At 37.7% G+C, this 25,685-nt stretch overlaps 2 protein-coding genes across 3 annotated transcripts; one reads left to right on the top strand and one right to left on the bottom strand.

Moving 5' to 3' along the window:
* Positions 1–4,572: 4,572 nt before the first annotated feature.
* Positions 4,573–10,719, top strand: LOC18094561 (GATA transcription factor 26). Its single transcript, XM_052456002.1, has 8 exons — positions 4,573–5,146; positions 6,555–6,926; positions 7,539–7,971; positions 8,316–8,388; positions 8,677–8,780; positions 9,182–9,365; positions 9,475–9,595; positions 10,152–10,719. The coding sequence occupies exons 1-8, from the start codon at positions 5,107–5,109 to the stop codon at positions 10,457–10,459; spliced, it is 1,635 nt and encodes a 544-aa protein (XP_052311962.1). The 5' UTR covers positions 4,573–5,106; the 3' UTR covers positions 10,460–10,719.
* Positions 10,720–16,814: 6,095 nt separating this feature from the next.
* LOC18094559 (expansin-like B1) lies at positions 16,815–18,285 on the bottom strand. 2 transcript variants are annotated; one of them, XM_024608067.2, is made up of 4 exons: positions 18,042–18,285; positions 17,765–17,871; positions 17,321–17,632; positions 16,815–17,218 (listed from the first exon to the last, which is right to left on the bottom strand). In XM_024608067.2, the coding sequence occupies exons 1-4, from the start codon at positions 18,199–18,201 to the stop codon at positions 17,021–17,023; spliced, it is 777 nt and encodes a 258-aa protein (XP_024463835.1). In that variant the 5' UTR covers positions 18,202–18,285; the 3' UTR covers positions 16,815–17,020. The 2 variants fall into 2 exon arrangements, with proteins under 2 accessions (XP_024463835.1, XP_006368949.2); XM_006368887.3 differs by having other exon boundaries at positions 18,054–18,283.
* Between the last annotated feature and the right edge of the window lie 7,400 nt (positions 18,286–25,685).

Here is a 25,685-nt window from a genome sequence, read left to right as displayed (position 1 = left end):
TGTGATGAATTATAAAATAAAAAAATAATAGAATTTTTTATGTTTAAATGAAAGCAATGCATTTTTTTTAATTTTTTCTATTGATTCACAAGTGAAATAGGATTGAGCGAAAAATGATTTAGTTGATTAGTTTTTTTTTATAATAAAAATAGATATTTAACTTTTATATTCCATAATTCATTATCTTGGCATGTGTAATTTGATTATTTTTGGGTTAATAAAAAAAATCAACTTAATTTTAAAGATTAACCAACAAATCTTTAATAAAAGGTAAAAAGTACAATCATAATAAAAATAATTTTGCGATATCATATGGTCATTTAAATAATTAAATATGAGACTAAACAGAGATAATTTTGCAATATCATATGGTCATTTAAATTACTCCATGATTTACAAGTTATTATTATTAAACAGTGAAAAACGAGGTTTTTGTTTTTTTGTTTTTTTGTCTTTCAGTGTGAGTTCTTACACGCAACAATTTAGCCTTAAAGCAGACTTTAAAAAGGAAGAAGCGAAGAAGACCGGTCGATCATGGACCAGCACCAGGTGTGAGTTTTGCTTGGGACCCACCTATGCTACTGAATACCTTTTGCATACTTTTTTTTTTTTTTTGTCTACTCTACCCAAATTAAATTAATATTAGATTGAAGACCCGCGGCTATGACGCGTCCAAATAATTTTTTTTTCTACCACGGTGAAAAGACCATGTCAATTCATTGACAATTATTTTATTATGTTTTAAAAATATAAGAAAATAAGTTCCTTCTTAACGGCTAATGAACATTATAAAAAGATTATATTATTTTTAATAGTTAATTCATTGATTTTTTTTAGAAGAATAAATATACATCTATCATGATTTACTGAAGTTTTCCTTTTTAAATCTTAATTTTAATATAACATGTTTTCACAATAAAGGACGAATGAGAGCAACCTCAGAATTACGTAGCAAGCCCAAAACCTTATGTGTAATAAGAGGGAAGGAACGAAAAAGAAAAGAAAAGGTTTTTTCTTCCTCCAAGAAATCATTGCATCAAGATCATCGGGTTAAGCCATGATTTTTTAGGCATTGATCTATTCTTAGATGGATGCCAAACGAATATATTCTTCTTCTGTTAATTATTGTTTATTTGGTTTTTGATGCTTTTTGAAATTTGGATTTTTTTTAATTTTGACCCTAGATATTTTTTCAATTTGATTTTTTTATCCGATTTGGTCTCTCTACTTTTAATTGCTCTATTTTTGTACTATATACTTTTCTTGATTTTTTTTTTTACAATTTCATCCCTTTTAATTTTATTGCATTTGTTTTCTTAATTCATTTTTTGTCCCTGTTCTTTTGATTTCTATGTTCTTATCCTTTTCTTGATTTGTCTTTTTTTTTTCAAAATTTCAATAACTTTTCTTTATCATTTTCTTAGTTTTTTTTTTGTTTTCCTATTTAGCCCCTAATTATTTTCTTTCATTTTTTATACCATGTTTGGTCTGTATTGTTTGAGTTTTAAATTATTTTACGGTTGAATATTTTACTTTGTTATTTTTTCGTAGTTGCCTTTCAACAAAGCAATTTTTTATTGAAAATTAATTTTTTTTTTCAAATTCATCATTTGAAATTTAGTTATTAAGCCCTTAACTTTTTTTTTTGTTGAGTTATCATGATCTTATATCTCGGGTAATAGGCTGGTCAAGTTAACCATGGTTGCTTCAAATTGTTTTTCCTCAAATTTTTTTTATGAAATTGATTTTTTTTTAACAATTTCATACTTTGATGTTAAATTATTGGCTCTTGAGCTATGTGATTTTTTGCTTTTCTTTCCGTGGGGTTTATTTCGAGAGCAGGCTGGTCAAGCAAACCCGGGTCAGCTTACATTTCATTCATTATATTTTTTTTATTTAACTTGTACCTTTTTTATTAGGCCCGTCCTTTAGAGATCTAATTTTTTTATCTCAATCTCACATCGCATGTGGCGGGTTAGTCGAGTTAACCTGTATTGACTTAGATTTTTTTTCCTTGATTTTTCTATGACCTTTTTTCTTTTAGTTTCATTATTTTACATTGAATTATTTGTCCTTAAGCTTTGTCATTTTTTTTTTACTTTTCTTACTGTTTGGTTATTTCGAGAGCGGGTTGGTAGAGTTAACCCGAATTGGCTCATGGGTTTTTTTATGTTTTTTTTATTGAACTTTGGTTTTTTTACTATGTCATCCTTTTGAAATTCTTTTTTTTTTTAATTCTGATCTCATATCATAGATTGTTGGTTCATCAAGTTAACTCGAGTTGACTCAAGTTTTCTTCTTCGGCGTTATATTTTTTTAAGTTTTTTTTTTCATCCTTGACTTTAGGTTATTTGGTCTTGAACTTTACAATTTTTTTTACGGGTTCTTTCGGTCTCATATCCTAAGTCACGTTTTGGTTAATTTAACTCGGGTTGTCTTAAATTATCGTCGCTTGAATATTTTTTATTTTGCGTTGAAAAAATTTGATCTGACCTGCTGTGTAGTGCACGCTACCTATCTAGTCTAATTGTTGTGCTGCCTCCAGACATGAAGATTTTCATAGTTCATTATTGGGGAGAGAAATTGAATAGGGTTCACTCCCTAGCTAACTTAATTCCAAAGTAAACAAAATTTGTCAAATTCATGGGATATCTATATGCGCAGACACTATTATGTCCTCCTATTTTTTTTTAAAAAAAATTTGTAATAGAAACAATACTAGTTTACACATCGCGCTATACTGCAAGTCTAATATATATATATATATATATATATAAAAGAAAATATCCAGGTCATATAAAAATATTTGGGATTGTTATTAAATTCGGCTCAGCGAGTTAACCTTGAAACCTCCTTATCCAACTTCTTATTTTGCCTGAGTTTAAAATCAAATCATGTGAGAGTTGGCCTGGCATGACCCAATCGACTTGGTCGGTCCAAAGACACCCCTATTGATTGGTAGGATAAAATTGAGAAAAAAAAAGGGATGAAATTGACAGGAAAAAAACTTGCCAACCAAACTTCTTGCCTAGCCCGAGTTTAAAACAAAATAGTGTGGGAGTTGTCTCGACATGATCTAGTCAATTTAGCCGGTTCGAAAACAACCCGATTATCCGGCAAAATAAGTTTGAGGATAAAATTAAGAAAAGAAAGAGAGATGAAATTGACAGAAAGAACCTCTCGACCTAGTTTCTTGCCTACCCGAGTTTAAAATTAAACTGTGTATAAATAGTTTTAACGTGATTCAATCGACTTGATCGGTTAAAAGACAATCCAAATTATTATTAAAAAAAATAAGGATGAAATTAAAGGAAAAAACACAAAATCAAAAGGAAAAAAAAATGCTAATTTTTTTTTAATAAAAAAAGAGCTTATGAACAACGAAGCTACATAACATAACATAATCCATGGAATCCAATTTTTTAGTATGTTCAGGTCATAGTTTGAAAAAGGATGAAAAATGATTTTTCGAAGGAATTTGCAATGCATTCAGATTTTGCTTGATCACCTTCTGATCTAAAAGGACAGAAAGGGCAAAAATCACATTTAGTGGGTCCCTTTTCAAATCGTTTAGCAAATCATACGGTAACAAATAAGCTGTGACCACGGATGGTCACGAGGAATGGTGTCTAAGCATTGGCCTTTATTGAAAAAGACCCATTTAATTTTTATCAACATCATGCCATCCCATACATAAATAAGAGTCTTCGAACTATATATATATATATATATATATTATCCTTTCCTTGTCGAGTAAGAACCTTCAAAACAAAGTGAAGCCACACAAACTCTCTTTCTTTTTCTTTTTTTCTTTCAAATTTTTTTGTAGCTTTTCTCTTACACCTTCCTCAACTCATTTCAATGTGCTTCTCAATAATAATAATAATAATAATAATAATTAATGTATTTTTTGAGTATTAATAAGACCGCTATCTCTTTTATTATTTTAATTAATTCTTAAAATAAAAGTAGGGATTGTTTTTTTTAAAAATACTCCATTTTAATATGAAAGTATTTTTAACATGTAATCAAGATGGATATGACTTTGATACATAAAAGCTCATTCCAAAAATCACAATAATTTAAACAAAAAGAGAATGTTTTGGAAAAATTCATATTTTTTCTCAAAATACAATAATTCTTATATATTTTATGAGGTTTTAAAAAAGATAAACAATAAATTCAAAATAAAGAAAAAAAAAAAGTCTATAGTCAACCTAAATACCATACAAGCAATAATATTCACAGGGAGGTATGAGTATTATTAAGAATGAATATAGTTGTTTTTTAAAATAATTTTTACTTGAAAATATATTAAAATAATATATATTATTAAAACGATTTGAAATTATAAAAAATAATTTAAATAAATAACATAAATTTATATAAAAACACCATTTAGTACTAATCTACCCCTCCCCTAACCATTTCACAGTTTAAGGTTAAAAAATCAAGTACTTTCTTACCCTATATATATAAATATAAAAAACTGAAACCTTTTAATAAACATAAAAACAAAATAAAATAAAGCAAAAGCTAAGAAAGCTCCCCATCATCATTTACATAAACAATATAACAACAACAACAACAAAGAGGTCATATACATAGACAAAAAACACACGCACCTCTTCTCTCCTTCTCTCTCATTTTTCACCTTCCTCTTTTATTAGATTCCTCTAAATGGTCTTTTCTCTTCTTCATTGGATTGTACAGATTCCCAGCTGAAAATACTCTTCCATTTCCTGCTAGATTTTTTTCTTTTCTTTGCTGTGTTTGTTTCATTTTTTTTTCCTCCTTCAACTGCAAGACATGGTGATGTATATATTATAGAACTCTTTCTGGGTTTCTTGGCTTTTACTTTCTTTTGCAAACACTGTTTTCTGGGTTTGCTGCAAAATAGCCTTATATACCGAAGAAGCACTCATGTATGCCTCATAAGGCTTGAATATAAAGAACAAATTTATACAAAGTTTTGATCTTTTCTACAACTGTTTTTTTTTTTATATCTTTATATAAATTGAGTTTTAATATTCTCTCTCTCTCTCTCTCTTGTAAATTATTTCTTTGAATTTTAATTTTCTTGACTCAAGGAAAAAAGAGAGAGATATGGGCAAGCAAGGACCTTGCTGTCACTGTGGAGTTACAAGTGAGTTCTTGTTTCTCCTCTTTTTTTTTTCTTTTTTTTTTTCTTGTAAAAACTTGGATTACCATTTAGTTCACCTTTTGTTTTCCCTTCCTTGTATATTCTTGTAATTGATTTTGTATATACAGAACTATAATTGTATCATTGAAATAGAATGGCTATGACCAACGAGGAAGAGATTACACGGACAGACACAATAAATTGAGAACACTTGCTGTTCTGTTTGTTTATACATGGATTCTGAACAACGGGTGTCTTTTGTTTCTTTGAACACATCAGATACTCATCTGTTTCTTGTTTTCAACTTGTTATTGAATCTATAAACCCTTCACTCTGTCTCTTGTTTGGTTTTTTGACCGCTCTAACAAAGCTTGAACATATCACATCACCGCAAATTGGGTTCGGAGTCTGTTGAATACAGGGGAACTACATGTTTGATCAGTATGGCTTTCTTGTTTCTGTATAGGATTTTATGGAGACCAAATTCCGAGTCAAAGTGTATCGTTTTTCTTTGCAGAACTTAATGATCCAATGGAAAATGTACTTCCTTGGCATGTCCTATTAAGTTATTGATAAAATTCTTGTCTATTGAGTTCTTGACTGACTTCTTGTTGTATTCTTTTCTCTTGGGTTGCATTTCTGGCAAGCTTTGCTGCTATCAAGTTTATTCTTGTACATTTTTGGGGTCTTATACTGCTTAAGCTCTGAAACAATTCAATTCAGTTCACGTGAAACATATATCTCCATTATTTTGCCCTGTAATCTGCTCTAAAGTCTGAACTTCCAAGTGATCAAACAATTCCTTTATTGTTCCATTGGACTTTGGTCATTGTTTGGGTTACATTTGTTGGGAGTGCAATGGTCCTACTTGTAAACTCCAAAGAAATGAGTTCATCTCAAGTTTGCTGCAGCTTGAACTCCTTTGAAGGAGCTCAGCTTATGCTGCTTGGCTATAGCTAATGTCTTGTGGTTTGTCAACCATTATTGACGGATTAGCAGCTGTGAGGAGGCAATCACATTGTGGACCTGAGTTTTCTTGTATATAAAATAGAGTCAGCAGTGTCCAGCAGAGCCTTTTCTGGTTTGAATTGCTGGGCTTGCTCTTATGTAGTCTCCTCATTCCCATCATTTGAAGCATTATGAGCTGCTCGCATGTGATTCATTCTCAGAAGAGAGACACAGCCGGACAATACCACCACATTAATGCCCACACGCACACACACACATATTTGCTAAGTTTTAGTCCTTAAATGCATGAACTTCTAGCCTAATCTGTTTGTTGTGTCAAGTTTTGGATGAGAAATATTTTCTCCTTGGTTTATTTATATTAATTTAAAATGCTTCTCCTATCAATTTTGCGGATAAACTTGTTTAACATGCATGTGTATTGCTGACAACTATCTTCCAACAGGCACACCTCTTTGGCGCAATGGGCCTCCTGAGAAGCCAGTTCTGTGCAATGCATGTGGATCACGATGGAGGACAAAGGGAACACTAGCAAACTATACCCCTCTCCATGCCCGGGCTGGCCCTGATGATTATGAGGATCACAGGGTCTCTAGGTTGAAGAGTATATCTATGAACAAGAACAGAGAAGTGAAACTGCTCAAAAGAAAGCCAAATTATGATCATAGGGTTGCTGAAGGTGTTGCTCTGGATTACAACGAAGGTTATAGAAAGGTTGTAGATGAAGACACTAGTAACAGGTCAAGTTCTGGGTCAGCCATATCCAACTCGGAGAGTTGTGCACAATTTGGCAGTGCAGATGCAAGTGATTTGACAGGTTGAGCACCCACTAAGATCAATCTTTGTTCTGTGTTTTGATTGCTCAAAAGAGAATGACTCTCAAATAATGTGATTGTTTACCATGTGTTAAATTGAGTGGATTAGTTGCATATCTAGTTCACTTGAATGCTGTGCTTGGTATAAGAAAGTAATGAATTCTGGAAGCAGCTCCAAATTTATAGGAAATGAAAAAGAAGAGAGGTTATCATAGTACTGTCCATGTGCCAGCAAGGTACATCTCATAAGAATCTCACTCTGATTTTCTGAATAAACAGAAGCGACTTCCTTGCTTTTCTAGGATGCTAGCATACTGGAAGCTGGCTGCTATGATACTTTATCTCACTAAAGACGTAATACTATGGTATTACGGTTGACGCCTCTTTTAGTGGGGCTAGTGATGCGTGGGAGTGTGACTGGAGCCAAACTAACCAATTTGCTTAGTACTTTTGCTCCGCAGTTTTGGAACCAATTGCTTCGTACTCGTGGCTTTCTATCACTGACTGAGTTTTATAGGGGACAGTGACTTAATTAGAAAGGTTTATGCAGTGTTTTGTGCTCTCATCATGCTTGGTGGTATTGACTTATACATGTATTCTCGTTCTTTCTTCAGGTCCAGCCCAATCAGTTGTGTGGGACTCCTTGGTACCTTCTAGGAAGAGGACCTGTGTCAATCGGCCAAAACCATCTCCAGTTGAGAAGCTTACAAAAGATTTATATACTATTTTGCATGAGCAGCAGTCGTCATGCTTCTCAGGCTCTTCAGAAGAGGATTTGCTTTTTGACAATGAAACTCCAATGGTTTCTGTTGAGATAGGACATGGAAGTGTTCTCATTAGACATCCAAGCTCAATAGCTCGAGATGAGGAATCCGAAGCTAGCTCCCTTTCTGTCGAGAACAAACAATACTCGACAAATGAGGCCTATTCCCATCCTGTGATCCTTCCTGTACATAATGAAAACCAGAGTGTCAATATGACATATCCTGTTACTGTAAAAACTAAGAACCTCAGCGGACAAGGGATGCAGCAAGAGCAACTTAATAGGTAACTCATCCACGCATGTTTTCAAAACTTTGAAAGGCATTCTTCTTTAATACATGGAACAAGGAAAGAAACTCAGTGTCAGTGTCAAACCCGGATATGATGTTTTTCTATCAACATCACCTCCTAATGATTAAAATTCAAGTGCACATATAAATACAGGCAGGGGTAGGTTTCAGCGTGGATAGAGAATATTCACAAAATAAGCTGATGAGTGGGTTTGATCAGAGGTTTACATTTCAGACTACTACTAGGATCTAGGGGGTATTGGAATGGGAAAGAAGTGATAGTACATTGGTAACTGTTACTGTACTGGTGGTTCATTTTTCAACTGTTTGGAATTTCAGGGACAAGTCTCCACATGAAAAAGTACACATCCTGGGAAGTCATAATTCACCACTTTGCAGTGTTGATTTGAATGTAAGTTGCATTTTTTCTCTCTGTGTATCTATCTCCTGTCATCACTAATCACACGTGGCTTTTTTGTTAAGTACATGCCACTCAATTTCTTGCACAGACCGAAATTTCAAGGTTTACTTTCTTCTTTTTTCTAATCATTTTTGAATAATCTCCTACTCTTCCCCCACATCTATTTAATCCTCTCATGGAGTGAACCAAAGTCTCAAATGTTTAGATATGTGTGGAACAGATATTCTTTAATATCATTCCCCTTGTGTGCATATCATGATTCTGCTCATGGTTGTGTAGGATATTCTTAACTTTGAGGAGTTTGCAAGACACTTGACAAATGAAGAGCAGCAGCAATTACTAAAATATCTACCTCCACTTGATACCGCCAAACTTCCCAACAGGTTAGCCTTATGCCTTATTGAATATATTTCTAAGTGTTAATATGGTGGGAAATGAACACTTTAGCAATTAGGAGACAGAAGGCGTTGTATTTGCTGTCAGTTGCCATTTGATTTTATCTATTTTTCTTTTCAAAAAAATCTGTATTCATTAGCCTTTCAAGTCAGTCATTGCATTTGTCAATATCATCATGAACCTGATAGCATTTGCATTTATAACCAAGCCTTTAGTGTGCCAAGCATAGATTAGAGTGGGGTCAGCTCACTGAAAAATGATATTACCACTGTTTGCCTTTTTTGGTGTGTGATTATGTGTTGTACAAAGTATCCTATCGCCCCTTATTCAATCTCAACTTAAATATACTCAATCCAAGATTGATGATGATTTATTGTTGTCTTTGCAGCATCAAAAGCATGTTTGATAGCCCACAATTCAAGGAAAACATAAATTGCTATCAGCAACTGCTTTCAGAAGGAGTCTTTGATCTCTCCTTAGAAGCAAAATCTGAGGACTGTAAGACTTTGAAAAGGCTTACACTGTCCAATTTGTCAAAGTCCAAATGGGTGGAGCGTTATCATCTACTCAAGGTTTGCATTGATCTTTTTAAAGTAGGAACATTGTTGCATGAAAACATCAATTCCTCGGAAGGTGGACATGTGATTTTAATGGCTCATTGCCTTCTCCTTTTGGCTGCAGAAGTGTAAAAATAGCACTGGGAAGTCTCTTGTTGGAAAGGGACCAAATCCAAATGTTGTTGCATCGAGTAATTTAATTGGTGCCAAAAGATCACGTGACAACCTAAGTCAGAAGTTTTCAGGTTAGCAATATACTCATCTTGGATGTATTATCGAGCAAGTTGATCCTTTCTATTATTTTTCTCTTAGAAGCAAATGACTACTAATGGTGACATTGAATCTGAAAGTTTAATAACTAAATTCTACTTCTAAAAGCTAAGAAAAATTTGTTAATGGGAGAGGAACATGCTGATACAAATAGGCACACAAAATCAATTTTGTGCTGATGTTGGCTGCTTTCTCTTATATTGAATTGTGGCAACAGAGATGTATCAAATCCTTCTCGTCATATGTAGAAGTTCATTTTAATCAGAACAGTGTTTGTTAAAGAACACATATAGAGAGCACACGTATATGCTCACTCGTTGAAACATGCCGACCACAAGTAGAAATTGCATGCTTCCTGGACATAGTTAATTCTGAGAATCCCCCTGGAGATATTGCAAGTTAGTCACCACCAGCATGAGTGGTGAAAGTTAAGAGTGATTGTCTTCCATGGACATCACTTCTCTTGTATGGAACCACTTTTATGATATGCTTTGCAACTATTCTCATAAGCTTGTTTTTGTCTACTCTCAGAAGCAAAGTCAATGAAGAGCCCCAAGAGGATTGTCATGAAGGCTACCTATGAGATCAAAGAACTCATAGACAATGATGGTTCTTGCTTTAGTCCAAGAAGCCTATTTGCCTTGCCTCCTGATGGCAGTTCCCTCATGCTGGATTCTCTCCATTTTGTGGATGAAAGTTCTGATCAGGACCTGCTGCTGGACATACCATCCAATGGTTCATTTGCACAGGCAGAGCTCCTTTACCCAACTAATAATAGTTTTGGCCAACAGGCTAGCACTAGTAGTAGCTCGATATACCCGCACCTAGGCTGCCCCTAACAATGTTTGTTATATTGATACTTTTAATCAATAGGGCCAGATAGATGCACCTTCTGCTGAATCAGGTGACTAGGTTAAACATGTTTTGCATGCCAAAATCAGCAAGTCTGTGAATGAGGTTTGATGGTTGCTGTTTTTCCCTTGATTATTTTGAACTGGGTATGCTAAGAGATCGACTCCTGGTGGGTTTTTGTATAGGTCGACAACAGATTGTAATATATGGCTAAAAAATGCATAGCAGCTGGTGATTTCAAGAGTTATATGTGCAATTGTAGCTGTATTGTTTGAGATATCCATTCATTGGTTTGCTTTTTTACTCACCAACACTGAGGGAGTAAAAACCAAAAGAAAAACAGGAGGATTGGCTTTCCGGGATGCATGAGAAGAAAGTAGAATAGCTTTTGTACTTGCCTTTTGGAGGATGCCTACCTGTTGCTACTGGCCCGTCTGCATCTAAACTACAAGTTCCATACTCCAACCGACCGCCAAAGGATAGAAAGAGAAACGAATATGCATCCACGATGGGATAACGTTTTTGAATGTGACGAGGAGGAATCATGAGGACGTATTTTTGTCATTGAATTGGACTAGAAGGTTCAATGCTATTTGCTTAAGACCAACTTTGATCACTGGGATTGGTTGCGGGAAAATTTGAAGCGTGTCGCTTTTCTGTCTTTGTAATCGGGAATAAGTCAAATTCTAGAGAATTTGATTTCGTATCATGTTCAAGAGATTGCTAGTTGGGCAATCCTGTGTTGGTTTCAATCACTGTGGACTTCGCCTACCTTTTTGAGTTTGCTGTTTCCCATTGGGTATTTGAAAGGATGGGATCTGTCTATTTTTTTCATCGTAGGATTATATCATGTTGATGTTCGGTTTGGGTGGCAAGAAGATAAGAGGAATCGAATGAAGTCACGATTCCAATGGCTTTGGTTGAAAATGAAATCGCTTCAGAAGTTTTAAGTGTTTTACGAAAATAGTTTTCAATAATTGCTTACAATCTCTATCTTGATGTGTTCTAACCCAGCAAACTCCGATTGCTTGTAAAAACTAATAGCTCTAACTGTCATTCTCGTAAATTGATAGGAGAGCAAAGTTGGGGAGGTCTTGTTGAAATGCAATGGAGACTGAGATGGGAGCACATTAACTCATTTAAGGGCCCATATGCTTAACTAAGGTAGCGGCATTCAAGCATTGCTGCCCTGCAAAGTTGGGGAGCTCTTATGAAACCATTGATCGCTATAATTATTCACATGAGGTGATGCCCTGCAATGTTTTCTCCCATATGGCTCATATAGTCTCTCCCAGCGAGGCAGAAATATAGAATTATCCATACCTAGGTTAAGAATCACGACCTGCAGTGTTTACAGTCACAAAGGGCACCCTCCTTCCTCCTCTCTCCACTTTATTCTATTTGTTTGGGAAGCCATTAAGTTCAACAGCAGGTCAATAGACAAAGACCAATGACCCAAAGTTAAGATGGAAGGATATATATATAGAGGAAAACGCACTCCAATCCTTTCGGCAGTGCCATTGAAGCAAATGAAAGAAGACTCTAGAAGTCAACGTTGTCCATCCAAAGCATGTATCATGGTGGGCCAGTGGCCATCCATTGTGTTTTTATCCTGGCCGAGGAAGGCAACCTTTTTGCTTGGCGTTGTAACTACTTACAGACAATGACAAATGACTTCGTTTGGTTCAACTGAGCAAGCAATGGCTATGTTATTCAATGATAAGAACTTCACAGTATTTTCAGATTTCCCTGATTTCAGGGGAGATAGAAGAAAAAACGTGTGCCTTTCACCGTTTTCCTTGTTTGACAGCCAGTGCATAATAAATTCAAGGTCTACTTGGATTGCATAGCAAGGGCTTGACTTTAGACAATCATTACTTCTACTTTGAAGGAACGATGGAGAAAGCAAAGGAAGAAGGAAAACATGTCCATGCAAACAGTTGAAACAAAGGAAACATGTCTTCAATATTCATCACTTGTATCCTAGACACTAACCAACCACAACTTTAGAAGAAAACAATAGCAATTTTATCACAAAGTTATATACACATGACATGACTATACAATACAGCCTTGCACCTCACAAGTCACAACCAGCTTCAAAAGGCCTAGAGACGTCTTGTAACTTGCAAATTCATCCAGCAAGAAGTAAAGCAGCAGAACGATATCTAATTTCCAAGTTCAGAAACCTACCTGCCTCATCATGGATTTTTAACATGACGCTGCAAAGTAAAATATCCATGCTCCTCAAAAAACCAATATCTGCAATAACATACCTCCCTGCCTTTATCATATTCCCCTTTTGGCCGTTAACAGGGTCTAAGGAAAAGTCATCCCACCTATCTTTGCAGCCTCCAAGATACTTAACTTTTCCAAACTTGGATCATACCGCTCTTCCTCTGCAAGTATCTTCAACACATCTAATAGTGTGATCTGAAGATCCATACAAGTCATTTCAAACAAAACAGTATCATGCTCCGCTTCCCCTGCTCCTGCATTCTCCTTCCTTCCTGGTACACATGCCGGCAACACACGTTTTTCTCTAACATCATCCTCCTTGCCACAAGCGTTTGTACCAACATTAGGACCAACATATCTAAACTTTTCAAGGTCATCTGTGCTTTTTCTAGCAGAATGTTCCTCCCTGGTATTGCAAAATCCATTAGCTTCCCTCTCGTCCACTCCATCATCGACAAATCTTAAGGTTGCATCATTTCCTTCAAACTCATATTCTATCACCTCAGTAGAAAATTCCAGCTTCCTCTTCGCTGAGCTCTCTCCACTACATTCACTACCTCTACCATTCACTTCAATCACCATTTCTCCAACTTGCTCATTTTGTGGAGATTTTAAACAACTGTTAGGACCACCCCCTCCCTCAGAACCCAATTTCTCCACAGAATACCCGAGATTCTCTCTTCTCCTCTCAGTTTCACGCACTAAACTGCTTCTTGGACTCCCCAAACCCAGATTTTTATTCAAACGTTTTGCTCTTTTCGACTTAGCCGTAATTTCATCCAATGTTTTCAGTAACCTCTCGTCACACTTCACAGATTCAGCCCCTACACTAGCTCTTGGAGTCCACTTAAATCTATCCAATGATTTCACCAATCTCTCAAAACTTTTCCCTATTTCAGTTCTTAGACTAGGTTTTGGAGTCACAAAACCCAGATTATTATCATAAAGTTTCGATCTTTTAGTCGAAAACTCGCTGAAGACATTATTTGAAGAAGACGAAGGTAATCCTCTTTTCAAAACCATACCTTTCGTACACTTACAGTGAATTACTTCTTTGTCCTGAGAATTATCCTCACCACCACCCAAATGGCCTTCAACCTCAATTGTCTCTGTGAATTCCGCCTCTGCAGTAAGCCCTAAATCCTTCTCTATCGAATCTCCGGCACAATCTCCACCATCAACGGCCATAATTTCATCGATTCCTGCTCCTTCAACCATCTGATCTTCCTTTGCGCGAACAACAGCGACCTCCTGCTGCTGCTGCTCGTGCTGGTTTTGGGAGCTTGAGAGGGAGGGATCTTCAGGCGGAGTGGAAAAGACGTCGTCTTTATGGAGGATGGAATTTTCGTTTGGGTCGTCTTTGAGGTTATCCTCTGGAGTTTGTGGAGGGGAGACCATGGTGATGGCGGTGGAGGTGACAGTGATTTCGCCGTCGAGGGAGAGAGACTCGTCGTTTGTTTGTGGTTCAAGAGCACAGGAACATTGGTTCAAGTGTTGTTCTTGGGAATCGGAGACTTGACACAGCTTTGTTAATGCAGCGAAAGGATCGTTTTCCTCCATTTTTGCAGACAAAGATTAAGGTTTTCTTTTTTCTTAAGAGAGAGAGAGAATGGGAGGGAAAGTTAGTCTCTAGGGGTTCGGTTTTTTAAGTTGATTTTCCCGCCATTTGTTTTGAACGGTTGGTGATTAAATCGATGGTGTATAATATATTTTTGATCTGTATAAAGACGAATTGTCGTTTTGTTTCCCTGGGCACATCGTGTACTTCTGCTTCCTAACGACCTGTCTTGGCTTCCTCTGTTTAAACGACTTGGGTTAAATTTTTTTAAAAAAAATAACAATAAAGTTTTTTTAAAAAATATTTTTATTTATAAATATATTAAAATAATTTATTTATTTATTATTTTTTAAAATTAATTTTTGACAGAAATGATTAAAAAATATTAAAAAGATATTTTTTAAAAAAATTAAATTTTAAATTTTAAAAAAATATAGTTGAATCATATCTCGCGTTACTCATAACCGTGAGTTTATGACCGTCACGTCGTCTATGTAACTCAAAGGCAAGCGATAATTTGGTTCTTCTAAAGCATCCAATATCATCATCATCATCTTTTTATATTATGAGGAAATTAAATTAATTACAAATGATTGTTTTTTTATGTTTCATTAAAAGGTTTGTTGGGTTTTGAGTTATGTAACAAGGTCTTCGGTATATAATAATAAAATAAAAAAGTTATTGAAACTCAAATCTATTTCACGAAAATAGATTATTAAATATACAATCATCTAGGCTTTTTTATTTTAAATTAATTAATTTACTATTAAGATCCTATTTGTTTACTACTAGAAAAATTATTCAATAAAAAATACTTTTCAATTAAAAAAAATTTAATTTTGTTTTCATAAAAGTATTTTTCTTTTATTTTGGACGGAAAACACTTTTTAGAAGTTATAAAAATTCAGAAATATATATCTTGTTATTTATTGATTATATCAAATTTAGTATTTAATCTTTTAATTGCTATATATTTTGTTTTGATTTTTTTTTTAAAATTTCATCCCTTAGAATTTGATTTAATTTGATTTTTATATCAACTTTTGTCCTTATTTTTTATTGTTATTTGTTTTTCTCTTATCATTTTTTTAATTAAATTTTTTATCTATTATATTTGGTTATTGTTCTTTTGATTACTATTTATTTTTATTTAAAATAATTTATGAAATTTTTTTTTATACATAATTTTATTATCTCTAACTTTTTTATCTGTCAAATTTGGTCTCTATTATTTTAATTATTATTTATTTATATAAAATAATTTATGAAATTAGATTTTTTTCAATTTCATCCCTCAATTTTTTTTTATCTATAATATTTCTTCCTCATTCTTTTAATAAACTTGAAAAAAAATTAAGACATTAATAAATAATTTTCCAAATCATTTTCATGACATGATCAAACACTAGTAAGTTTTTTCTAACTTATTTTCCATAACACTATCAACTATTAAAAAATAACTCACTTTTAAAAAAACCACTTAAAAAAATACATTTAAACAAATAAACAGGCTAAAGCTTTTTGGATTCAAGACACCTTGTTGCTTCATGAGATTTCTTCTTTACATCAATGAATGGTTTTTGGTTTGTTTATTGTTTTTTTTGAGTGGACACCGATGCATTTTTTATGGCGAAATCAATTTTGTACTAAGACTTCAAGTATTTTTTTTTCTTAAACTATCATAGATGAAGTGATTATAATCGAAGGTGGTGAGACTTCAATTATTTTATTTTATTTAGAGGAGGTTGAAAGTGTTTTTTTTTTAAATATTATTTTGATTTATTTTCAAATAAAAAATATTTTAAAAATAATTATTAGGAGACTTTCAAAAACATCTTATTAGAGAATAAAGATATCATGCTATAGTACTTCAAGATAGTTTTGATTGTTGTCTCGTGTGTGTATACAAAAACGTATTTAATTAGGTTCTTGGTTATCTTTGTTTTGATTTTTTGATCGGATCTGTTTGTTCCCGAGGTGTAATTTTTTACTTTTATTTTTATTTTATTTTTAAAAAAACTGTCCATGTGCTAATGTAGGATCTTGAGGTTTTCTGACTCGTTGCATGTAGCGTGCAGGAGAAGATGACGTCGCGTTTCTGGACACAGGTTTTTGGTATTTGCTGATTGTAATATATAGGTATCTCTTGGAGGAACTGCTAGTGATAGTGATGAATCCGGTGATCAAAAGCATGTGTTCAGGCCAGCCAAGGAAAAGCGTTTGAGGAGATGTCGGCCACTGCTGATCAAATGAAGAATGCCATGAAGATTAATGCATGGCTGGGTCAGCTTCCAAGGGAGTTCTGATAAGATTATTAATTAGCAACTTGAGAAAGCCATGCGGGTCAGGGAGAGTCGGAGAAGGTCCCAGCCCTTCATAATATTAAAGCTATGACTATGGCGCTGGAAGATTTATCTCGAGCCAGGCTTTGGCGAATAAGGAAAGGTACAAAGAAGATGAGCAGTAGCAATTATTATACCATTTTATTTATTGTTATTGTAATGATATTTAAAAAAAAAAAAAAAATCAGTTTTAGTGATCAAGACTATCAGAAGATCCCAATAAACGGATATATATCCTTACCAATACGAAGTACAGAAACCCAATTTTTATTGTTCACAGCAAAGAGAAATTGCTGGATTACAAAATACATAATAACCGAAGGCAAACAAACTAAGCAGAAATTAAACAACAAACTAGCGGCTTCTTTATGTCCGACTAGCTGCAAACTAATGACTTAGTCCTTCAATCTTCAAGGAAGCTGAATGGCAGAGTCATAAGCAACCCCAGCCTTCCAATCACTTGGTAAAACATTATCTGCTTGGACCCATGTCACCCCTGCGCTGCCACAGACCTGGAGCTTCAAGCTAATGGCACCCTTTGGTGGATTAGGTATATCCCACACTGCCCCATAGGCTCTTCTCATGCCTCTCCATTCCTTGCAATCCTCCTGCATGTAATTAAATTAAAGACATCACGTCAAGTTCTCACATGCTAGTTCCTGTATATTAAAGGTAAAAAAAGAATATCAGAAGAAGAAATCAAAACGTACCTGCCGTAATTCCACAGCCAAAATCTCATTTTGGCCAGCTTGGTACAGAAGAACTATGGCCAAGTACTCAGGAAACCTGCTGTGTTCATGGACCTTGAACATGAGATTATAACCATTGTAGCGGCAAGGGATCCTCCTGAATTCTACATCAACAACACCATATGCGAACAGCTCTAGGGCCATGTTTGGACGTGCCATTCTTGCGTATGCACGTGTGCTGAGGATGAAGTCAGTTTTGTCTCCTTCACCATAGTCAGTAACCACTACGTTCACCCCATCATCAGAGCAAAGGTTTGAAGCTTTGCATCTCACCTGAAATTGTTATCAATCAACGATATGTAAACCAGCATTATATATCAATAGTTAAACACATTTGTTTATTACCCTGAAAGTAACAGTTAATTACTTTCAATACTGATAATTAAGTGCCTTGAATTCAAGTACCTGATAGCAACCACCACAGCCAGTACCATTCTTGAAGAGTCTTGAAACACCAGCTACATTAGCGTCATTGACCGTCCTTCCATATCCTCCAAACCCGCAAGCTCCAGCTGCATTAACATTTACATGCATGCATTTCAGTACTTGTTTCATGCAAAACATATATGTTGTTAATTAAGCTTACACAGCAGTAGTCCTCTTACAAATATTTACATTTGCATAACTAGATAAACAATATAATTATGAACTCTGAATAAATAGGAGATCTCGACACACACACATTTATACTTACTTGGGGTCCCTAAGCAATCAGGGCTCCCAAAATAAGTTGCTCTTGAGCATGTGTAGTCTTGGGAGTGACTTATTGCAGGCAGTAGTGCCACTGCCACGACACAAAGAATGGAATAACCATATTTAAGCGCAAACCCCATAATTATCATCACACTGCCACACTTGTATAATCAAGTAAAGGTAACTAGTTGAGAGAGAGTATAATAAGAGAAATAAGAAAATGGATGAGAAAGCATGATTTCACAATACCCTATTTATAGTTGAGGTCTGAGAGGCTGTGGCAGCTATTGAGGAATTGCTGCTACTTTTTTTTTTTCTTTTTTCTTTCAAATGGGACTAATTAGGTGGTAGGATGAGGTTAATGGTGTGCACATGTCAATGTAGACTCACTCCTTTATTAACCCCTCGAGACCTCATTTCCATGGTGTACTGGAAAGAGGATACATTTGCAAAAAGTCTGCCTCCCTGTTGTCTCTCTTCACTTTTTTCGCCCACTCCTCGTGCTTAAAATATTCTCAAAGCATTCAAAATGGTTTTTATGCTATTTTTTTTTTTAGTTTAACGTAGATGTCCGGACCAGTTTGCACGCACTTCAATTAATCCCATGGGCCCTGAAGTTAATGACCATGTAAGCTTCCAGTGGCCATCATATAAGCAACCACAAGGCTCAAACCTGAAACCACAGAGAGAGCAAACCTTTTGATCTCAAGCTTTTATTATTTTACCACCAACTTATGGTTTGTTATTATTGTACTTTGGGGAAGAGGTTTTCTCCTCAATGTGATGTGACAGCTGACAAATCATGACATTTTCTTGCTTCGGACATTCAAAATAACGAAGAAAAAAAAAATCCCACTTGGTGATATTCTTTTTATATATGTTATGCTTAGTTTTGTTACAAGGAACTCTCGACTGTGTCACGGGGTTAATTTTTCGCAACGAAACTTAACCCAATGCGGCAGTCTAGTCCCAACTAGACTCAGCCTTGCCTCACCCTTTCACTCGTGTTTTCCTACGACTATGTGTTTCGCTCACCCAAGGAGGTTCTCACACTCGCCTCGTCGTAGACAACAAGTAAACACAAGCAACACAAGCACACAAGAGTTTTACAAGAATCCCTCTCAACCTTTATTTATCTCATCAACAAAGGAATACACAAATATGGTGTGTGCTATGCACAAATCGCAAGCTCCACAACAGAGGCTTGGCAGCCTATTTATAGACAAATATGAGCAGCAAGCTCCCCCCCATTAACCCCTATTTTCGGGACCTAGTGGAGCACTTTCTCGAACCCATGATCCCATGTTTTCAGGATATAGTGGAGCACTACCTCTCATCCATGATCCCATGTTTCCAGGACTTAGTGGCATGGAGAACACCCCATTTTATGCTCCCACGTTTTGCTTCCCATGAAGCTGCCACTTCCCCCATTTCCTGGCTGTCTACTTGGCAGCCCCCAATTGCCAATTTCTGCTGCATCAGCTGCTGACTTAGAAGGTCCATTGTCTAAGCCCCACGTCCATGCCAAGTCGCCAGCTCAAAGACTTGCACAGACCATGCACGCTGCCTGCCGAATTCGTTTCTGCCGCAGTCCATCGCTGCCGAATTCTAGGCAATGTGCCTTCGTTGGCGCGCCCCGCGCCTAGACCTCTAACAAACCACCCCCACTAGAAGAGTCCGACGTCCTCGTCGGAATAGATGTGAGGTAGTCTTGTATTTGATCCTCAAATTGCCACAAGTCAGTGTCTTTCTCCCATGAAACCTCCTCATTTTTCTTCCATTTTATCAAGAATTCTGTCCGCCGATTCTTTCGATGTTGGCCGAGTCTACGATGATCCATAATCTTGACAATCCCATCGTCAAATTGTTTATGAATCGTAGGAGGAGCTCGTTGCGACTTACTTCTTTTCGGATCCTCGTGATCTTCATAGAAAGGCCGCAAGTAACTTACGTGAAACGTAGGATGAAGTTTCAGCCGTTCGGGCAGCTTCAGCCTATAGGCAACAGCGCCTACCTTTTCGATGACTTCGAAAGGTCCATCGTACCTTGGCACCAGCCCTCGGTGCTTCGTCCCCAGAATTTTCTTCCAAATCTGCGGAGTTAGCTTGAGCAACACCTTGTCACCCACACTGAATTCTAGCAATCTCCGCTTTTGATTGGCATATTTGAGCATTCTTTTCCTTGCCTTGCGCAAGCTATCTTGCGCTTGCTCGAATAGCTCCTGCCGCTCCATCGCAAACCTGTATGCCGCTGGACTCTTCCCACCCGATACCTGCACTGCAATCTCCGCAGGAGTTTGGGGTTGGGCTCCCAAAACCAGCTCAAACGGACTTGCTTCCGTTGCCGAGGATTTTTGAAGATTATAGCAAAACTGCGCACTATCCAGCAACTCCAGCCAGTTTCGCTGCGTCGCTGTCACGTAGTGTCTCAAATATTCCTCCAACAAAGCATTTATCCTTTCCGTCTGCCCATCAGTTTGCGGGTGATTGGCAGTGGAAAACTTCAGCCTTGTTCCCATCATGTTGAACAATGCTGTCCAGAATCTGCCCGTGAATCGCACATCACGATCACTTACAATGTCAGAAGGTACTCCAAAGTACTTCACCACGTTGCGGTAGAATAATTCAGCGGCCACTTCGGCTGTACACACCGTCGGGGCAGCAACAAACACCGCATACTTAGTGAATCTGTCCACAACAACCATGATTGTGTTCATGCCATCCACCTTTGGAAAACCAACAATGAAATCCATTGAGACCGACACCCACGGTCTTTCTGGAATCGGCAGCGGCTGTAACAAGCCTGCCTCACGCTGCCGCAAAGTCTTGTCTTGTTGGCACACTAGACAAGTCCTGACATAGAGTTCTACGTCCTCCTCCATCTTCGGCCAATAATAAGTCTGTGATAGGAGAGCAACCATCCTTTCTCTACCTGGATGTCCAGCCCACTGCGGATCATGAGTCTCCATCAATAAATGTTTCCGCAGCTCTCCCTTTGGCACGAAGATTCGACCCCCCTTTGCATAGAGTAGGTCTTGTTCCAGCCAATACCTCCGTATTGTCCCTTCTTGTACAAGCTCAACCAGTTTCTTGTACGCTGCGTCTTCCCCCGCAGCTTGACGAAGTCGACACAGCATGTCCGACTCCACCTGAGCAATAGCAAGAACAGTAGCAATTACCTCGCGTCTGCTAAGAGCATCCGCAACCTGATTGTGGCTTCCCGGTTTGTGCTTCCATACAAAATCATATTCGGCCAAGAATTCCTGCCACCGAGCTTGTCGCTGCGACAATTTCTTCTGCGTCCAGAAGAATGTGTTGGCAACGTTGTCAGTCTTGACAACGAATTTCGGCCCCAACAGATATACTCTCCATATGCCAAGGCAGTGCACTACTGCCGTCATTTCTTTCTCATGCGTCGAGTAATTCTGTTCCGCGTCATTTAGCTTCCGACTCTCGAAAGCAACCGGATGTCCCTCTTGCACCAGCACTCCACCAATAGCCCTATCTGAAGCATCAGTATGCACTTCGAAAGGCTTCTCAAAATCAGGCAGCCCCAAAACGGGAGCTGACGCTACCGCTGTCTTCAGCTTCTCAAAAGCTTGCTGGCAGTCAACCGTCCATTCCCATCTCCGACTCTTCTTGAGAAGATCCGAGAGAGGAGTTGTCTTCTTGCTATAACCCTCAATGAATCGTCTGTAGTAGTTTGCAAGCCCCAAAAATGACCTCAATTCCGGGACTGATTTTGGTGCTGACCATTCAACGATGGCTTGAATCTTCCGTGGATCCATCTTCACCTGTCCTTCTCCAATCAAGTGGCCTAAGAACATAATTTCAGCTTTTGCAAACTCACACTTTTCTCTCTTTACATACAATTCATATTCTCTCAACCTACTTAGGACTTTAGAGAGATGAGTTACATGATCTTCAATGCCTCTACTATAGATTACAATGTCATCTAAGTAGACTACCACAAAATTGTCTAAGAAATCATATAACACGTCATTCATTAGATTACAAAATGTTGCTGGAGCATTTGTTAGGCCAAATGGCATAACTAGAAACTCATAAGAGCCATACCTTGTCACACAAGTAGTTTTATGCTCATCACCATCAGCAACCCGCACTTGCCAATACCCCGATCGCAAGTCCAATTTGGTAAAGATTGAGGCTCCACACAATCTGTCCATCAAATCCTGAATTAAAGGAACAGGATATTTGTTTTTGATTGTTACCTTGTTTAGCGCTCGGTAGTCCACACACATGCGAAGGCTTCCATCCGCCTTCTTTTGAAACAAAACCGGAGCACCATACGGAGCCTTGGAAGGCCGGACAAACCCTGAGTCAATCAGCTCTTCCAATTGTTTCCTCAATTCTGCCAATTCCCTTGGCGACATTCGATAAGGGGCTTGAGATGGTGGCTTTGCCCCTGGCACCAGCTCAATTCGATGGTCGATGGCCCTCCTGGGCGGGAGTTTCTTCGGTAGCTGAGGCGGCATCACATCTTCGAATTGCTGCAGCACGCTAGCAATTTCTTTCGGCACCTCACCACAACAGTCTGCCTTCTCGTCGACTATTGTCGCTAGAAACACTTCCCCTCCTTTCCGCAATGCTTTATCAATAGCAATTGCCGAGACCACGCTTTTTCCCCTTTTCACAACATTCACAGCTGTGATATTACAACATGGGACAAAACAAGGGCATCCCTCACTCGCAATCATCATTCCATTGAGATATGGCATCAAAACAACCTTGGCTTTTCGTAAGAAATCAAGGCCAAGAATAATATCGTAATCATCAAGACTTACGACCAGCACATCCTGCTTGCCTCTCCACTGATCCAGCATTATCGGCACATCATAAGACATCCCAGCAATCCTCTGTGCCTTCGAGTTTACTGCCTTCATTGATGTGTGGCTGTCACTCAGCCGCAGGCCAAGTTCTTTCACCAGCCGATCTGCCACAAACGTGTGGGTTGCGCCTGAATCCAGCATAGCATTTACGTCTTTGCCATTTATCCCAATCTTCACATACATTAGATTGTCCGTAGCCCATGACTTCCCTTTCCGCAGTGCATCAATCCTCGCCAAGTCTTTATCGACAGGGCGGGTTTCGGCAGCCCCATCCTCTGATTTAGCTACCAGGCAGTTTATCACACGCATAGGATTGACGTGCGTAACTACCCCTTCCCCTTCATCGCTATCCCCAGCCCGAATAGCATTCAACTTCTCCCTCTTCGGACATTCCCTCGCAAAGTGAGGACCATCACAAATGAAGCAAGTAAAGTTCGGTTTAGTACTCTTACCTTGTGCACCCATAAACTTGGCCTTGCCCTTCTCCGCGGCAGTAGCCCTCGATGCACCCCCACCGAACTTCTTCCTCGTTCTTTCCTCCTTGTTTCTTCCCTTAGACTTGAAGGAGGTTGATGTATAGCCCTCTCTTGTAGTTGATTTAAAATCAATCAAGCTGTCCGCAGCAGCAATAGCGGAGGACAGATCCTTTACGTTCTGTCGCCTTAGTTCCGCTTGCGCCCAAGTTTGCAATCCAGACATGAAGTTGAACAACCTGTCCTCCTCGGACATATTCTCAATGTCGAGAATCAAGGAACTGAAAGCTTTAACATACTCACGAATTGATCTATCGTGTTTGAGCCTTTTCAATTCCTCCCGCGCTATCCAGGATGTATTGTTCGGAAGGAACTGCTCCTTTAGCTCCTTCTTGAGACAATCCCATGTCTCAATCTTTGGACGTCCAGCACTTAAGTCCTCTTTGGTTCTCGTCCGCCACCAAAGCTTTGCATCACCCGTGAGATACATCACGGTAAGATCCACTTGTTCAGCCACGCTAATCTTCGCAACGCTAAAGTATTGCTCCATGTCCCACAAGAAATTCTCAAGCTCTTTGGAACTTCTTGCCCCACCAAAACACTTTGGTTCAGGCACTTTAGGTTTAGAAGTACTTACCCCAATAGGAGCGCTTGTCACTGCCTTCTTCAGAATGGCAATTATCTCTTCGATAGTAGCCAATCGTTCACTCGATTCTGCCGCAAGAGAAATGTACAAGCTCTCAGCCCTTTCAGCGCTTTCCACAGCTTCCTTCAAGCGATCAACAATAGAACGTTCTTCGTCTTCTTCCTCCGACCCTATCAAGGTCTCAAGACGCGTCAACCGTTCCCGAATAGCTTCCATGACTTTCGCTGCACGTTTTTAGAATCAACCGTGCTCTGATACCAATTGTCACGGGGTTAATTTTTCGCAACGAAACTTAACCCAATGCGGCAGTCTAGTCCCAACTAGACTCAGCCTTGCCTCACCCTTTCACTCGTGTTTTCCTACGACTATGTGTTTCGCTCACCCAAGGAGGTTCTCACACTCGCCTCGTCGTAGACAACAAGTAAACACAAGCAACACAAGCACACAAGAGTTTTACAAGAATCCCTCTCAACCTTTATTTATCTCATCAACAAAGGAATACACAAATATGGTGTGTGCTATGCACAAATCGCAAGCTCCACAACAGAGGCTTGGCAGCCTATTTATAGACAAATATGAGCAGCAAGCTCCCCCCCATTAACCCCTATTTTCGGGACCTAGTGGAGCACTTTCTCGAGCCCATGATCCCATGTTTTCAGGATATAGTGGAGCACTACCTCTCATCCATGATCCCATGTTTCCAGGACTTAGTGGCATGGAGAACACCCCATTTTATGCTCCCACGTTTTGCTTCCCATGAAGCTGCCACTTCCCCCATTTCCTGGCTGTCTACTTGGCAGCCCCCAATTGCCAATTTCTGCTGCATCAGCTGCTGACTTAGAAGGTCCATTGTCTAAGCCCCACGTCCATGCCAAGTCGCCAGCTCAAAGACTTGCACAGACCATGCACGCTGCCTGCCGAATTCGTTTCTGCCGCAGTCCATCGCTGCCGAATTCTAGGCAATGTGCCTTCGTTGGCGCGCCCCGCGCCTAGACCCACTTGGTGATATTCTTTTTATATATGTTATGCTTAGTTTTGTTACAAGGAACTCTCGACTGTTACCACTAATGCCATGATATGAAAGGGCTAACATATATAAAACTAAACAATTGAGATGAGATTAATTAATTTTAATGTTCATCACTATATACCTGCCGACATTTAACTCAAGTGGCGGTTTTCTAGTTTCTACTGGGTGAGACCAGGATGCATGGGAGTAAGAGAGGAGAGATCTAATCCTGATTAGCGTAATTTACTTAATTGATTATATTTTAGGTTTGTTTCTTAAAGATTACTAGTTTGAGTCCTACAAATCTTAGGGTTATTGAAAATTTATATGGTCGTTAACTTAAGAGTTCATGAGATTAGTCAAAGTACACATAAACTGACTCGAACACCCATATTAATAAAAAATATGTTATCAATATCATAATATTTGGTATCACAATTAAGAAAAAATTAGAATTTAATATCTCACCATTAAAAAGAACAAAATCTAATAATCCTAATAAAAATTGACGTGAAAGGTCAAAATTAATTTAAATTAGGCAAGAAGCATTATAAATCTAAATTAAAATAATAATAATGCCTGCTTTAGATACAACTTGATTGAAATGTAAAAAATCTTAATGTTATACAAAGAACAAGTTTAAAACGGATAAATAT

Source organism: Populus trichocarpa, chromosome 1 (genome assembly GCF_000002775.5).
Source record: "Populus trichocarpa isolate Nisqually-1 chromosome 1, P.trichocarpa_v4.1, whole genome shotgun sequence".
NCBI lineage: Eukaryota > Viridiplantae > Streptophyta > Magnoliopsida > Malpighiales > Salicaceae > Populus > Populus trichocarpa.
Note: the sequence above shows the minus strand (reverse complement) of the source record. Positions and strands in the feature narration are given on the sequence as shown.